This window comes from Lepisma saccharinum, chromosome 12 (assembly GCF_977018435.1).
Source record: "Lepisma saccharinum chromosome 12, izLepSacc3.1, whole genome shotgun sequence".
NCBI lineage: Eukaryota > Metazoa > Arthropoda > Insecta > Zygentoma > Lepismatidae > Lepisma > Lepisma saccharinum.
Window position 1 is genome coordinate 58,713,532 of NC_139240.1, and position 14,279 is coordinate 58,727,810.

The 14,279-nt window shown below is 35.6% G+C and overlaps 1 protein-coding gene across 1 annotated transcript in view; it reads left to right on the top strand.

The window, feature by feature from the left end:
- The window catches only part of Elys (AT hook containing transcription factor 1 homolog), a 119,884-nt gene that overhangs the window by 71,660 nt on the left and 33,945 nt on the right, over positions 1 to 14,279 (top strand). Inside the window, exons 21-25 of the mRNA XM_083132450.1 lie at positions 857 to 1,027; positions 1,975 to 2,107; positions 4,977 to 5,091; positions 7,067 to 7,187; positions 12,107 to 12,274. Of these exons, the coding sequence (XP_082988576.1) occupies positions 857 to 1,027; positions 1,975 to 2,107; positions 4,977 to 5,091; positions 7,067 to 7,187; positions 12,107 to 12,274 (708 nt within the window). The remainder of the gene's footprint in view (positions 1 to 856; positions 1,028 to 1,974; positions 2,108 to 4,976; positions 5,092 to 7,066; positions 7,188 to 12,106; positions 12,275 to 14,279) is intronic.

Here is a 14,279-nt window from a genome sequence, read left to right on the forward strand (position 1 = left end):
TTATTTTTTTAAATTTGATTTTAAAATTTTGGGAGCGTCAGCACTTAGGCTATTTTGCTCCCGTCACATTATACGGGGGCCAGCCCCTTATCATTACAAAGAACAACTCTAACGTTGCGTAATTAAAAATCTTAAAATGTTCTGACTTTTGTTAAAAGCTGAGGCTGTAAAGGTGCACTCAGCACACATAAGGACAACAAGACAAAACAAACAAAATTATACTGGCCATGGGGCCAGTCGCCAGAGCCTCGTTAGTCTTCAGTCCAGGGTGTACTAACGTGGAAGTGAGGTTGACATTTGGGTGTACTACGTGAAAGGTCACCCCTTACACCCCAAAATATTGCAAAATGAACTGCAAAATGAGAAATAGATTCTTAAACACAAATTTTAGAGTTTATTTACCGATGCGACACTTTCTGAAGTCAGAATTATCCTGAGAGTTGTGAAATTCATGGAAAATTGATTAATTCTGCTGTAAATATTTCAGAAGCAAAAATGGACCCCTTTATACAGGAATAAACAACATTCTGATAAGGACATAAATGTGCTATTAAAAGGGATATGTTTATTGTGTGTAGTAAGTGCAGTTTTTAAATCAAATTTTGGGTTATATGCACATTTTTAAAACCAAAATGCCATTTTATATATCGCTTTTTCACCGCTATAACAGCGAAATTTTATTTTGATTTGCCGCTTTTGAACCTGAAATTGACTCAATTTTTGTATTAAAATTTTGCTTTTTTACTTAACAAAAATATGTGCCTCTAATAATATGGGTTGCACTGTATTGTGTGTTCGATCAGATTCATGCCAAAGTACATTTTTGTTTTTTCACTGGCACACTTTTCTCTTACAGGGCTGTGCCTGCTGTTGTATTTCCCTCAGCTACTGGGCCTACTGCTATCAGTGCATTCACTTCAGAGGAGGAGCTTGGCGGATCTCCTCTGAAAAGAACCCGCTACCTTGAACTTGCTCCATTTAAGGTAGTAGATAGTGCTCCATTCAAGATAACAGATAGTGTTCGAAGGTGAGAAGCTTGAAAACTTGTTTCTTAACTTACTGTTACTGTAATAAAATGAAATTAGTGGTGGAAATCCTTGTATTGATCAATGGTGACTTAACTGGAAATTGTGTGAGACGGTGTGGTTGTTTGAAAGCTATCATTCTCTGCAGCTTAGTTTTATGTGGCTGTGTGAGATAATACTTGAAATTCCTGGCAGCTAATGTTTATAATGTGTCAAAGAAAAAAATAGAACATGACTTGAAGGGGTACACGATTAACACTTACCAAAAGAAAAATAGAAGTAGATTAAGGAAGGGTACATATGATTAACACATGCCAAAGAAAAATGAAATGGGACATTATGAGTGGGGTACATATGATTAATACATGCCAAAAAGAAAATAGAACAACATTAAGGAAGGGTACATATGATTAACACATGCCAAAGGAAAATGGACTGGGACATTAAGGAAAAGGGTAATTATGATTAAGAACCCAAATAATCTTGATGATATAGTGTCTTTTATCATGTTTCTTTGTGTGAAGTGTTTAACAAAAATGTTGCTGGCACTTGATGTAAGATTTTTTTTAATGTCACAGTGTGGATAACATTGTTAGGAATAAGGTGTGCTTTATACAGCGTATATTGATACACTTGTAAGTTGAATTGTATCTTCTGCAAATATGCTGTATAAGGAAACAAACTGCCGGAGTACTAAGTGAGGTGAGTGTACATCAAATGTGAAGTCTATTAAAGAATTTCGGCCATTCAAGAAATGAAATGTTAATCATATTGACAAAAGTGTTGTGAAAATTGTGGTTCAGTCATTCACTTTACCCAGTTCATTCCCTGGTTGAACTACAAAATTTCACAAAAGTTCTTGACATGTTCCTGCTGTAACCGGTTTCATTTATCTATTTCTGTTTAATCTTACGTTGTTGGTAATTATATTATTTCTTTTACACTTCAGGAGGCTCACACGTTACTCATGTGTAGATGTTGTATCTTTGCTCCAGACACCTCATGTTAGAAGAAAATCCTTCTCTTCAAGAGGAAAGCAAGCAGAGAGTGTGGATGTCATGACTCCACAGTCTATTTTGAAAGTAAGTCTGTACTTAGCTGTGGGTCTTGCTGCTCAAATTATGACATCAAATATTAACCTGATAGTTTTGTAAGAGCAGGGTAGCTACTCACCGGGAATTCTGCATGAATTATTGGCTCCGGGAATCGTGCGTGAATATTTCTCCGTAAACGTGAAAAATTGCAACTTTTGTTAATCCAAATCCAATTGATGTTTTACATATTTATAAATGCTCCGAGGCAAGTTTTTCACAGTTTAGCTTTTAATTTTATGGAGGAAGGAAAAAGAAAGCTGCGTGCAAAATAAAAACACTCTCATTCCATTTTCTTTGTTAGTGTAATGGGTGTGATGGTGCAATGGGACGTGAACAGGTTGAATTCTAACAGAAAGTGAATATTGAGAGGACAAGTGTGGAAATAACCTTTATCTAATTGTGAGGCAAGTATTTATCACCTTTTTAAACACAGGAACGATTATGGATTCTTTCCACTGTTGAGGGATTTCTTCGTTATTCGATATTCAACAAATTAATTTATGAATTTGACATATTAACGAAATCCACCATATTTAATTAACTCAGCTGGTATTAAATCAATCCCAGGTTCTTTGTTATTCTTTAGCCTTTTAATAGCATCTTTAACTTCAGTCAAGTTAAATTCTGGAACTAAAGGTTCTGCTGTGTGCACTTCATTTACTTCTGATTTATCTCCTACATGAACATTTAAAAGGTCATTAAAGTAGTTCTTCCATCTATTTAGAATATCGCTTGGGTTAGCTAGAAAATCACCATCTTTATATTTTATGAAGTTTACTTTAGGTTGCCACCCCTTTCTAAATTCATTTACACCTTTATATAAATCTGATATTTTTGTTTTTGTTGTTTTTTCAATTTCATTAATTTTCCTCTTCAAGTAATCTCTTTTTTTACTTCTGAACGTGCGGTTAACTTCTCGCTTTATTCTGTGTTGCTGCAGCCATGAACCTTCGGGTTTAAGAAGGCTAGAGAGTTAGTTAGTTAGTGAGGCAAGTATTATCCTCTTCTTATACATACCCATATCGGTTCAGTCATGGAGAGTACAGAAACCTAATTACTGTACGTGTGAATTCTTGTGCCATAACTTCGGATGTAACCTTTCACATACATTATACTTTAGGCTAAGTGAGTGATAACCATCTGAAAGATGAATGATGAATAACTACACCACCCAATACAATCTAAAGGTTCTTCCCATCGCAGTTTTAACATTGCGATGCACTTTGCAGAACAATGTATCTGACAGACGGAAGATTATTGCAAGATAAGATATCTTGAAGTTCATTAGTTACATTTGAGTTTGAAATTCTCATACAATTGAATTAACAATTTTTCGTAGATCCAGTAACATTTGTGACTTGTGTTTGTAGATGTATTTCGAGTCTGAGTATGCGAAATGACAAATTTAAACTCCGGACCTTAAATTAAATATTTTAAATATGTACACTGTTTAATTGAATTGAATTCGAATTTAGGATACATTGGAATCACATGGACCCTTTATATTGTTAATATATTTATGTGTCTGTGTAGGGGGGGGGGGGGTGTGTGAAAGGTTATAATATGTAAGGTTGAAATGGAGAGAACATCAGCTTGTAGCCTTGAATTTTTGGAAAGTTTGCCTTGAAAACCGGGAATTATACTTGCATTTTATTATGGTCCTAGAGTGGCCACCCTGAAGAGGTATTCGGTGGTTGTATTTATATTTAATAATAATAATATCAGAATAATGCTCTGCAGTGATCAGTGACTACACTGACTCCTCTCGCAGAGAAATAAAAACAAATAAAAAAACACATCATTTCGTGCCATGGACTAAGAAAAATGAAAGGATTTATTTCTCCTTTATTACAGTTGAAATGTGGGCATGTACAGTGGAACCTCAATTTTACGTTTTTCAAGGAACCAAGCTGAAAAAACTTAAAATGTGGGAAAATGTAAAATTGAGAAAAAAATTTACAGCATTTTGCTATGTTGGGATAATCAAGATTGAGTATATAATTCAGGAAAACTTAAAATTAAGGTTCCCTGTATATACACATCAAAAGAGTAAGGATTTCGCCTTATCGGTGTCTTGGCTCAACTATAACATAGAACCTCTATGCCTAGCTATCAGCAGTCTGTGGTTGCATTGCCCTAACTAGCACCCTGAACTACCACACCAAGATGCATGTACAACATCGAGCAGTTCTTTTGTGTTTAAATTCTGTAGATTATCTGCAGCGAATGTTCATTTCTTGAGCGAAATCCTTGCTTTTGTACTTGTTTTAAGATCACAGATCAAGCGCAGATGAATCAATTTCTAATTACAAAGTTTCTATCCAAAATCCACACAAACCATTTCTCGATACATAAAGAATTACACAATAATAGAACATACATCACAATAAATAATATTAAACTAGAGCAAGTGAAATCACAATGGCAAAACAAGCCTGGTGTCTTGGGTAGTGCCAGTCAGCTGGGGGGTAACATTGGGGGAGGGGAGGGCAGAGGTCAAGTTCTATTAGATATCACACAAGCATGGTGTTGTGTCTATTTTTAGATCAGACCCACTTGCGAGTGGTAAAGCACTTGTAAAAGGAATGAGTGCGAATAAAACGAGTGCAGAAAACACATTTTTCAGCCGATTTCCTTCAATTTTTCAAATTTTTTCCAAATTTTTCACTGTTCCCGGAAAAATGGTTGTTATATCCGGGGTCATAGAATCGAGAGCCGACTGTACTAAGATTCTCTGTAATTATTGGTGTATTTGTTTAGCTCTTGCACATGAGGTTTTATCATACTCCTCTCGGAGTGTTACTTGTTATTTCCCCATTTCGTTTATTTATTTTGTATATGTTCGCTTACATGGCAGATACGAAAGATGGTGCAGCAGGCTGGAAGTTCCGAGTCTCCGCAGAAGAGCCCAAGTGTAACACCATTGTCGTCACGGGCATCTTCCCTTACGCCAGAACGAGACATTGCACCACGTGAGTAACATATTAACCATTTTATAAAATTGTAGTATTTTTCACATGAAATAGTGATTAGAATTAGAGGGTACCACTGTTGATGTACCGATATCCAATAGTATCGGTTCGACTTTATTTACCAATACCGGCCAATACTTTCCCGACATTCTGGTCTTGCACGGAGTCCACAAAAATGATATGCAACACTTTCAAGGAGTCTAATTATGCTGAAAATCATGCACAAATTTGAAATTCCATTTATTTTACACTAATGCTGTATAAAAACTAGGACTGAGCTGATACCACTTTCAACCGATACCGATGCCTATATTAGCATCAATACTGGTACTTTGAAATAATTAAAAGTTATTCAAAATATTCGTTAATATTTGTGTTATGTATTCCATTCTAATTATCTGCATCAATTTACCAATACTTTTGTGTTAAAATTTTCAAGAATCATACCAGATTATTAAATTACATGTTATTGCAAAATTCAGTTTCTTCACACAAAACTGGTACAAAATAAAAATTAACTTCGAATTTTGCTTCATTTCCAGGATAATTTCCGCGAAAGTATCGTGCGCTAATTTTGCAGAGCTTGTGAAAGTATCTGCTGGTATCGGTAAATATATTCCAACCGATACTTTCCGATATTGATACATCAGCATCGGTATCAGTTCAGCTCTAATAAAAACTGTGTTTTGTAATTACATAACAGGTATTTTACAATGTTCACATGTAATTCTAGATTGGTGTGAAACCAAACTGGTAAATATTAGTATTTCAAAACATTTTCAAGTACAGTGGATTCTCTTTAATTCAAACTCCAAGGGGACATGAAAAAATTTTGAATTATCCCAAAGTCAAATTAACAAAAACGTGTATCATTAAAGATGTGTTTAAGGGAAGTAAACCTGTTCAAATTACTGAGTAATTCAAATTATCCAAGTTTGAATTACAAATAATATCAAGTTTCAAACATCGCTATCTCCATCACTATGGGCATCTGTTCACAATTGTGTTGAGGAGGAGGGGGGGGAGGGAAGAAAGGAGACATTACGTTGTGTGTGGATGGTGGCAGTAGGCCACCAAAATTAATAGAACATTTATAAGTAAAGGCAGAATCACACGGAACTGGATTTCCACTAGGAATGCTTTAGAGTTGATGCAGGACTGGCTACCTGAATGGAAATGATGGCTGCTGGACTGGTTTTAACGAATAGACCATGTTCTAATTGCAACTGGCTTTCTCTGCTACATTCTGTGGAACAGCCAGTCAGAGTGAAAGTTTGGTCATGTGAAGATAATCTGTGAGTTTGACAAAGAGAAAAGAGTCGTATGGTTTCAGAGTGTTAGTGGTTTTTGTTCTATGGTCAATGAAAGAAAGACAGAGAAGAGGTGCATTTGTGTTCATTAATATTTAGGAATTTATCCAAAGTGACTAGATCTGTACACAACAGATGTGATAAGCTGATTACGAAAATCCTTCATTAGCTTTCTCTTGCGCCTTGAGTACCATGTTTTCTTGCGTGCCAATTTCTAGCACATGCTTTACTTTATTTTGGTAATTGCAAGGAAAATAACAGTAGTTCTTTTTCTACAATGTCCTTTCTCAAGTTGCTCGTTTGTGGAATGCCTTGTGGGAACAAAAGTCAACTAACAAACAAGTACCATAACAAGTATCGTGCGAGGCGAAAACTAGCAGGTGAGCAAGTACCACATGACTAGTCCAAGTTCAACTGGAAAATCCAGCATGATAACTAGCCTTGTGTGATTCAGCCAGTAGTTGCATGAAAGAAAGAAATTTGCTTCTGTGTATTAATCTAAGTGCTTTGCTATGGCAGAGTTCAACTTGAAAATATTCTGAACTACTTTGATTTATTACGATTTCCAAGTAGAAATAATTAAGAATAAGTTGCATTGGTATTGAGGTTCAAAGTAGTATGTGATAAACTCTGATTTGAAAATCCTGTTATTTATTTATTTTCAGGTGAGCAAGTTGAAAATGCTTCCAGACAAATCAGGTTCAGTTTGCCTCCAACAATTGAAACAAGTTCCCCGGAAAGTGAAACAAGTTCTCCTGGGAAGGAGGAAAGTTCCTCTGACAATAAGTAAGATTTATTTTTATGTTTGTTATTTTTCAAGCCACGTTTGCTCTTCAGTGACGCTAAAAAATCAATATATTTACAGACCATACAAATAAAGGCACTCTTTCTATTGATATCCCTATAGTTTGTATTTTAATTACTATTGGACTTAAAACACAAACCCAGTCAATCAATTAATCAATATTCTTCCGTTATAACAATTAATAGTATTGTCTGGGCCTGCAATATTTTTTCAGTATACACAGTGCAGCAATTTGAAATCAAGACTGGTGCTGTATAAAATAAACAAGTCTTCATAGAAAGTTACTTACCTTGGATCATTCAAAGTAGGACCCTCCTGCATCCACACATTGTAGCGCATGCCTACCAGTGCATGGAAGGATTGCTGGAATTCATTTTGTGTAATTGTTTACAATCCATGTCGTAGCCTTCTTGACTGTTGTTACATCATAAAAGTAAGAACCTTTCAGTACATTTTTTGGTTTAGGAAATAAAAAATAATCACACTGAGCCAGATCCGGTGAGTAGGCAGGGTGTGACAACACAGTCGATTTAGGGCCAAAATGTTGTTCACAGTCTTGTGACTTGGGACACTGTCATGAAGCAGACGCCAGCTGCCATCATCCCGCAGTTTTATTCCTTGCACCAAACGTTTCAAATATGCGCATACAGGATAAACAATTATCCGTATAGACTTGCTACAACATGTCAAACGTTTCCGCAGCAGTTTTACCCATGAGTGCACAAAACTTGATGTTTGCTCTTTGTTCCATGTTGAAATCACAATGCACTTTCACGACACGTGCCCACATTCAACAATGCCACAAGCAGCAGTGTCGCTCAAGGTCAACGAGCTCTGTGTCGATTGTTCGTGAGATACCAGTTACTTGTTCGCATCACAGAATGCTTGCACAGTGGCGCCACCTATTGAGAAAAAGAAATCAGTCTTGATTTCAAATTGCCGCACTGTGTATTTTAAAATATCTTGATACAAGATATTCACTTGATTTAATATCATTTTGTGGCAAAAAGAGGTACCACACACCTTTGTAAATACACCATTACAGTATGTACTCTGAAATTTCGTGTTTCTCTCAAAAATGAAATTTGCGTGTCCCAAATTATAATGTATCATCTGTTTCAAGTATGAAAGATGCAATTTTGTTGAAATTCATAAATTTTCTTGGTTTGAATAGAAATAGCTTGTAATAACTGTACGAATGGTCAATGACCATGATTTAAGCCTGGAACCTTGGATTTTTGAAACAGCTGAGCTACCAAGCGCTTCGGAACTAATCAGGGTTCCTACGCATCCTGGAAAACCTGGAATTTTAAAATATTCCTTCCAGTCCTGGAAATGTTATGAAATTTCACATTTTTCCAAGCTTAACCTGGAATTTTGGAGGTTGTCCTGGAAATTCCTTTGCCCCGTTTTATTTGTATGAATTAAAATAAGTTTTCATTTAAAACAGGTCAGTGTCAGGACATTGGTTAATTTACTTATGTCACGTTGCTGTCTACTGTAGTCATAGTTTTGTGCTAAGTTTTATTTTTGTGATTGAAGTATAATGCCCTGCGTTTTTGTATTATTTTGTATCGCTCAGAGGTAGAAAATATAACAATAATGGTTTAAAGAAAAGGGTTTGCTATCCTAAGTATTCCAAGTTTTCGAAAGTTTATTTGTAATACAAGATGGTAATTTTTTATAAACTTATATATACTTGTGTTTATTTTTTTGTATTATTGTAAAAATTAAATAACCTTCATTATACTAAGAAATGAAATGTGTGGAAAGAAGCAGGTGTAGGGGGGTTGGGAGCCTGCATTAAGAAAACGTAAAACTTTTTTTTTATTAAAAGAAAATATGTAATGATGTGTATTTTGCCATGGTTACTTTGTACACTTGTCCTGGAGCAATTGGAGAAAAGCCTTGAAAAGTCCTGGAAAAAAATGCTTGATTTTGTGTAGGAACCCTGCTAATGTTCCATCTTTCTGAGCCATATACTACCACTGGTCTTATTAGTGTTTTGTAGGGATGTGCCGATGCCGATTACAGATGTATGAAAATCGGCCGAAATTGACACATCGGTATCGGAATCGGCAAAAATCCGATATTTAAACCGGTACAGATTATACTATAGTTTTTACCTTCTAATAAGTTTTATATTCTAGTTTTGTAAGATTTATTGAAAATGTGGTTATGATTCGTCATTATTGTAGAGTTTTCGTAATAAAATTATTGCAAACTCATTCAGAGGATCAACCTAACTATAAATCGGAAATAAAACAGTACATTGCTGAACCAGGATCTGCTGTTGTATTGGAAATTCAAAAATGAGTATTCAAACCTGAAGCAAGCACTGAGAAAATACTTGGGCATACCTGCTGCATCAGTATTCAGTGATTGAGTGTTCAGTGTTGCTGAACAGATTTGCGATAAGAGAAGAAGTAGGTTACTTCCTGAAGTGCTTCCAAAGCTCGTGTTTCTGAAGTTGAATCTGGCAGAACAGGAATTCATTTTGCATTTCAAAGAACTGCTTGTGTACTAATGTTTAATCTCTTGAGAATCAATGTTCTTCTTAAAGGTTCACATAACATTCTGTAGATGCAAATGTACATTCGCATCTCTTGAGAATATATATGTATATACATATGATATGTAATGGAAATGTACATAGCAAATTTATTTTTGTCATGCAGAAAATAACATCCCATTTCTGTTTAATAATCTTATGTATCGGAATCGGTTAAATATCGGCATCCGTATCGGTTCCAAAAATTATCGGCGAGTACATCGGCATCAGTAAATTTTCAGCTTCGTCACATCCCTAGTGTTTTGTATATTTTATTTTTTGTGGATTTTGATATTAGTTGTGATATTAATAGTGTAATGCTAGATTTCCTTCCATTATTCTTTTTTGTATCTCTTCACTAACTTTATTATTATTATTGTTATTATTATTATTATTATTATTATGAATGGTTGATCCAAGATAAACAAAATTTTAACCCCTTTAAAGTCTTCAATTTTCAGTTCTTTTATATGATTTCTTCCTTTTCATTTTCTTTTAGCCGGACCCTGTGGCCAAGTGGTTAGCACATCGTGCTGCGACGCCAGGGGTCCCGGGTTCGAATCCCGCTTGGGTTTGGTTGTTTGTGAATGTCCATTTATCAATTTCATCACTCATCCCCATCTTCGCAAATTAGCCAAGAGGCACAAAATGCGAAGTAAAATAAACTACATCAATCAATCAAAAAATCATTTTCTTTTAGGCTATTCACATTTCTCATAACTTATGGTTGTGCGAATTACTCACAATTACAGAATAACACATATTCTTAAATGATATTTAAAAATACTAAAACTCACTGTACTTACGATTGGTGAGTATATATTATTTCCGAACAACGTTTCGGGAAACCACTGTTCCCTTCAGGTTCTATTTTGTCTATCGAAAACACTCCATAGCCATGTCAAGTCGATTCAATAGCCAGGAGAAAGGATATAGGTATGACTCTGGTAAAGGAGGAATTTAGAAAACTTGCCAAAACCTGTTAAAACTGCCATTCCCACGCTACTATTTAAAACCACAAACGTTAAAAAATCAATCTAAAAGAAGCATTTCAACTTAAAAGAGTTAAAATGGTGCACGCCATTTCACTTCCCCAAGGCAACGTCTTGGCAAGTTTTTTAAATTCCTCCTTTACCAGAGTCATACCTATATTCTTTTTCCTGGCTATTGAATCAACTTGAAGTGGCAATCGAGTGTTTTCGATAGTCAAAATGGAAACTAATGAACGGAACAGTAGTTTCCACAAACGTTGTTCGGAAATAATATATACTCACCAATCATAGGTACAATAAGTTTTAGTATTTTTAAATATCATTTAAGAATACGTGTCATTCTATTCACATTTCGTGCTATTACAACATTGTCATCAGCACAGGCACAAACCTGTGTAGTTTTGTAAACAATATGACCCTCCAAAGGATTCAAAAACTCCCTGTAGAGCAGTATTAAAATAAAGTAGCTGACAATGCATCTCCTTGACGTGCATCTCTGTTTCGTTGAAATGGTTCTCTGACGTATCCTTGTCTTGGATCTCTAAATTTCAAGAGACCTTCATTAAATATTCATGCGTAAATATAAATGCAACAATTTTTGGTTCTGTAGATTTTAAAGGATTTTACAGGGTGTCTACCAGTCTGGAAACCTGAAAAAATCAGAAAATTTTACATTTTATGGAAATGTCATGGACATTATTGTGTTTCTGGAAAAATCAATATTTTTATGGAAGTGCACTAACAGTCTGTTCTTGAACAAAGAAGAAAAGGACATGCAAGAAATGTTTAATTCATTGTGGACAAACTATTACACTACAGACAATTACAGTAGAAATTACATATTAAATACTCTAGGATTGGGGGCATGTTTTGAACTCTTTTCAACTAGAAATCTATTATAGTAGGTGGCCATTGGCATTTACCACTTTCTTGTTGCAATTTTTGGGTTGTGTTTGGTTTATATTTGGATTAATACATATATTGTAAAATTTTACTACAGTTATGTATTATATCTGCTGTAATTAGTCAATATTATTATGTAAAAGCTCACTCCTGATGCCGCTATCCAACAGTCAAATTCTGTTCAGTTTTCCTTCTTGTTATTACTTTGTACTTCATTTACTGGGCTTCTAAGTGTGAGGTTTAGCTAAAAAGTAGTGCCCTTCTTACAAAAATGCGTAAATACATGAATTGCCCTAATGGCTTTGTCTGGAAGACCTGGAAAAGTAGTCAGGGAATTTTGTTTTTATAAAATTGTAGACACCTTGTTTTAGCTTAGAGGCAAGGATTATTATAAAATCGTGGAACACACGTGAAAATAAAATTGATAACATAATTGAGCCTATATTTTTTTCAGACTTTCTCCAAGCAAGCCAGTGTCGGTCACTCCAAGAAGGCCATTACCTCGGGCAGCAAAAAGCAACTTGAGTTTCAGTGAAACAAGAACATTCAAGAGAAGAACAATTTTCGAAGAATCCATAATTGAAAATGACAATGAGTACGAATCTCAACAAATAAAGAACAGGTATATATGTGCTTGCTGTTTATCAATGGTACTTTTTCATATCTTTATGATTTGGGGAAAATAAAAGCATGTTATAAAAATAGCCTTACTTTTCCTGTGAACCACAATGCTTTGCTGCAAAATAGCATCTTCACAATGCCAAAGTGGGGAATTGGATGTAGGATACACACAGCTTTAATTTTATAACTCTAGCAACGAACTTACTTCCCATTTGCTTCCATCTGGATGTAGTCGTCTGGATTAGGTTTCAGCCAATACTGCTACCGAATCTTAACAATTGTAACAATTAAAGGATGGTCAAAATATTGATAGATTGATTTTTGTTATTTAGCATCTCTTTTTCTGTCGCCTCCGACTAATCGTGACAATGAGGATGAATGGATATATTGTGAACTTGTTGAGGAGACAGTCGCAATGAACATCCATGCTCAGACTGGGATTCAAACCTAGAAGCCTTTCATAATTGGGAAAAAAGAGACGCGGTAGTATATAAATACGGAGAAACTAGTACTCACTTTATCCGCGAAACTGTTTTTTCTTCTTAATTTCAGTGGCCACTGCCACCATCCTCACAGACTGCTAGGTGCACTGTTGTTAACTGTACGTCTGTGTCCTTGTCATCTGCTATTTCCCAGCTTTAACTGTTGTAGTAGGGAAATCCAAGTGTGGTGTGCCTGTCCGCTATCGATGTTTAGCTCGTGTGGGAAGTGCATTATGGCATGCGTTTCATGATTTTGGTGTCTACGAGCGTGTGGCAGTGTGTTTGACTTGTACCTTTTGAATTTTATGGCTATTGTATTCAATGTGCTTAGCAAGACCAGTAGTGGGTTGGGCTTTTTTCGCATCTGCTAGGTGCTGTTGGATTCTTTCATTTACCGATCTGATGGATCTGCCAATGTAATGTGCTTTGTACTCGCACTCTGCATCGTATACACTTTGGTTATCAGTGGGAGAGAGAAAGTACCGTTTGTGTTTGTGTTTATCTATTTTGGCATTGTGTTTGTGCGCTACTTTCATACCATATGGGAGAAGGGCTTTGGATATGTGGTTGGATGTGGTGGGATGGTAGAGGAAGGCAAACCATTTATATTGGTCGTTGGAGATTGATTGTGGCTGGGTTGCTTGTAGATGTGTTGATTGTGGCTGGTTAGGGTGTCTGACCTGTATTTCAGCTTTACTGCACCAAGTGGAAACCTTGATGGTATAGCATGCTGTGCTAACCACTCTGCCACTGAGGTTGGCTGTTCGAAATATTGATTAATATTAGTGACAGAGTATTCCACATCAATGATGTGTGTCAATTTACCAGTTGTGCTTTAAAATATTCAATCTTGAATATCAGAATAAACAAATACCTGTTGTGTTTTAAGACATTTTTGGTGCAAAATAAATGGAAGCTTTGAATTTTCCATAACTTCCAGGTTTGTAAAAGTGGTGTGTGTCATTTTTGTGATAAAAGTTCCCTGTGCATATAGCACCTTGCCATGAAGGCATATTTAGGGGATGGGGAGTAGGACCCAACCACGACCATCTTTAACCCAAGTTAGGCCAGAGCCTTCAATTTGGCAACCCTGTAAACCGTGACATCAGCTGGCCGATATTACTCGGAAAAAAACATTAAAGAATGAACGTCCAAAAGTAAAAAAGACAATAATTTTATGTAGCCTATTCATCCCGTAATAACTTCATTTGCTCAAATTGTATTCGCTAGTGTATTGAACGTTATTTTTCCTAAGTAAAGCAGTATGTTATCAAGTTGTTAAGAATATACATTACATGTTTTGAGCAGCATATCAGCACTTCACGGAGCATTCCGTATGTTTCACATGTGGTAAATCATCGAATGTAATAAATATTCAATATTGATGTCATTAATATTCTTAATTAACATGTGCAAAATAAATTAGCGACGTCGAAGATCTATAACCATGACATAGAGGCTTAAAACATGTGTAGGCAAAAAGCAAATTCCACGCTGAGAAAAGTTGTGTGTGCATGAGGCACC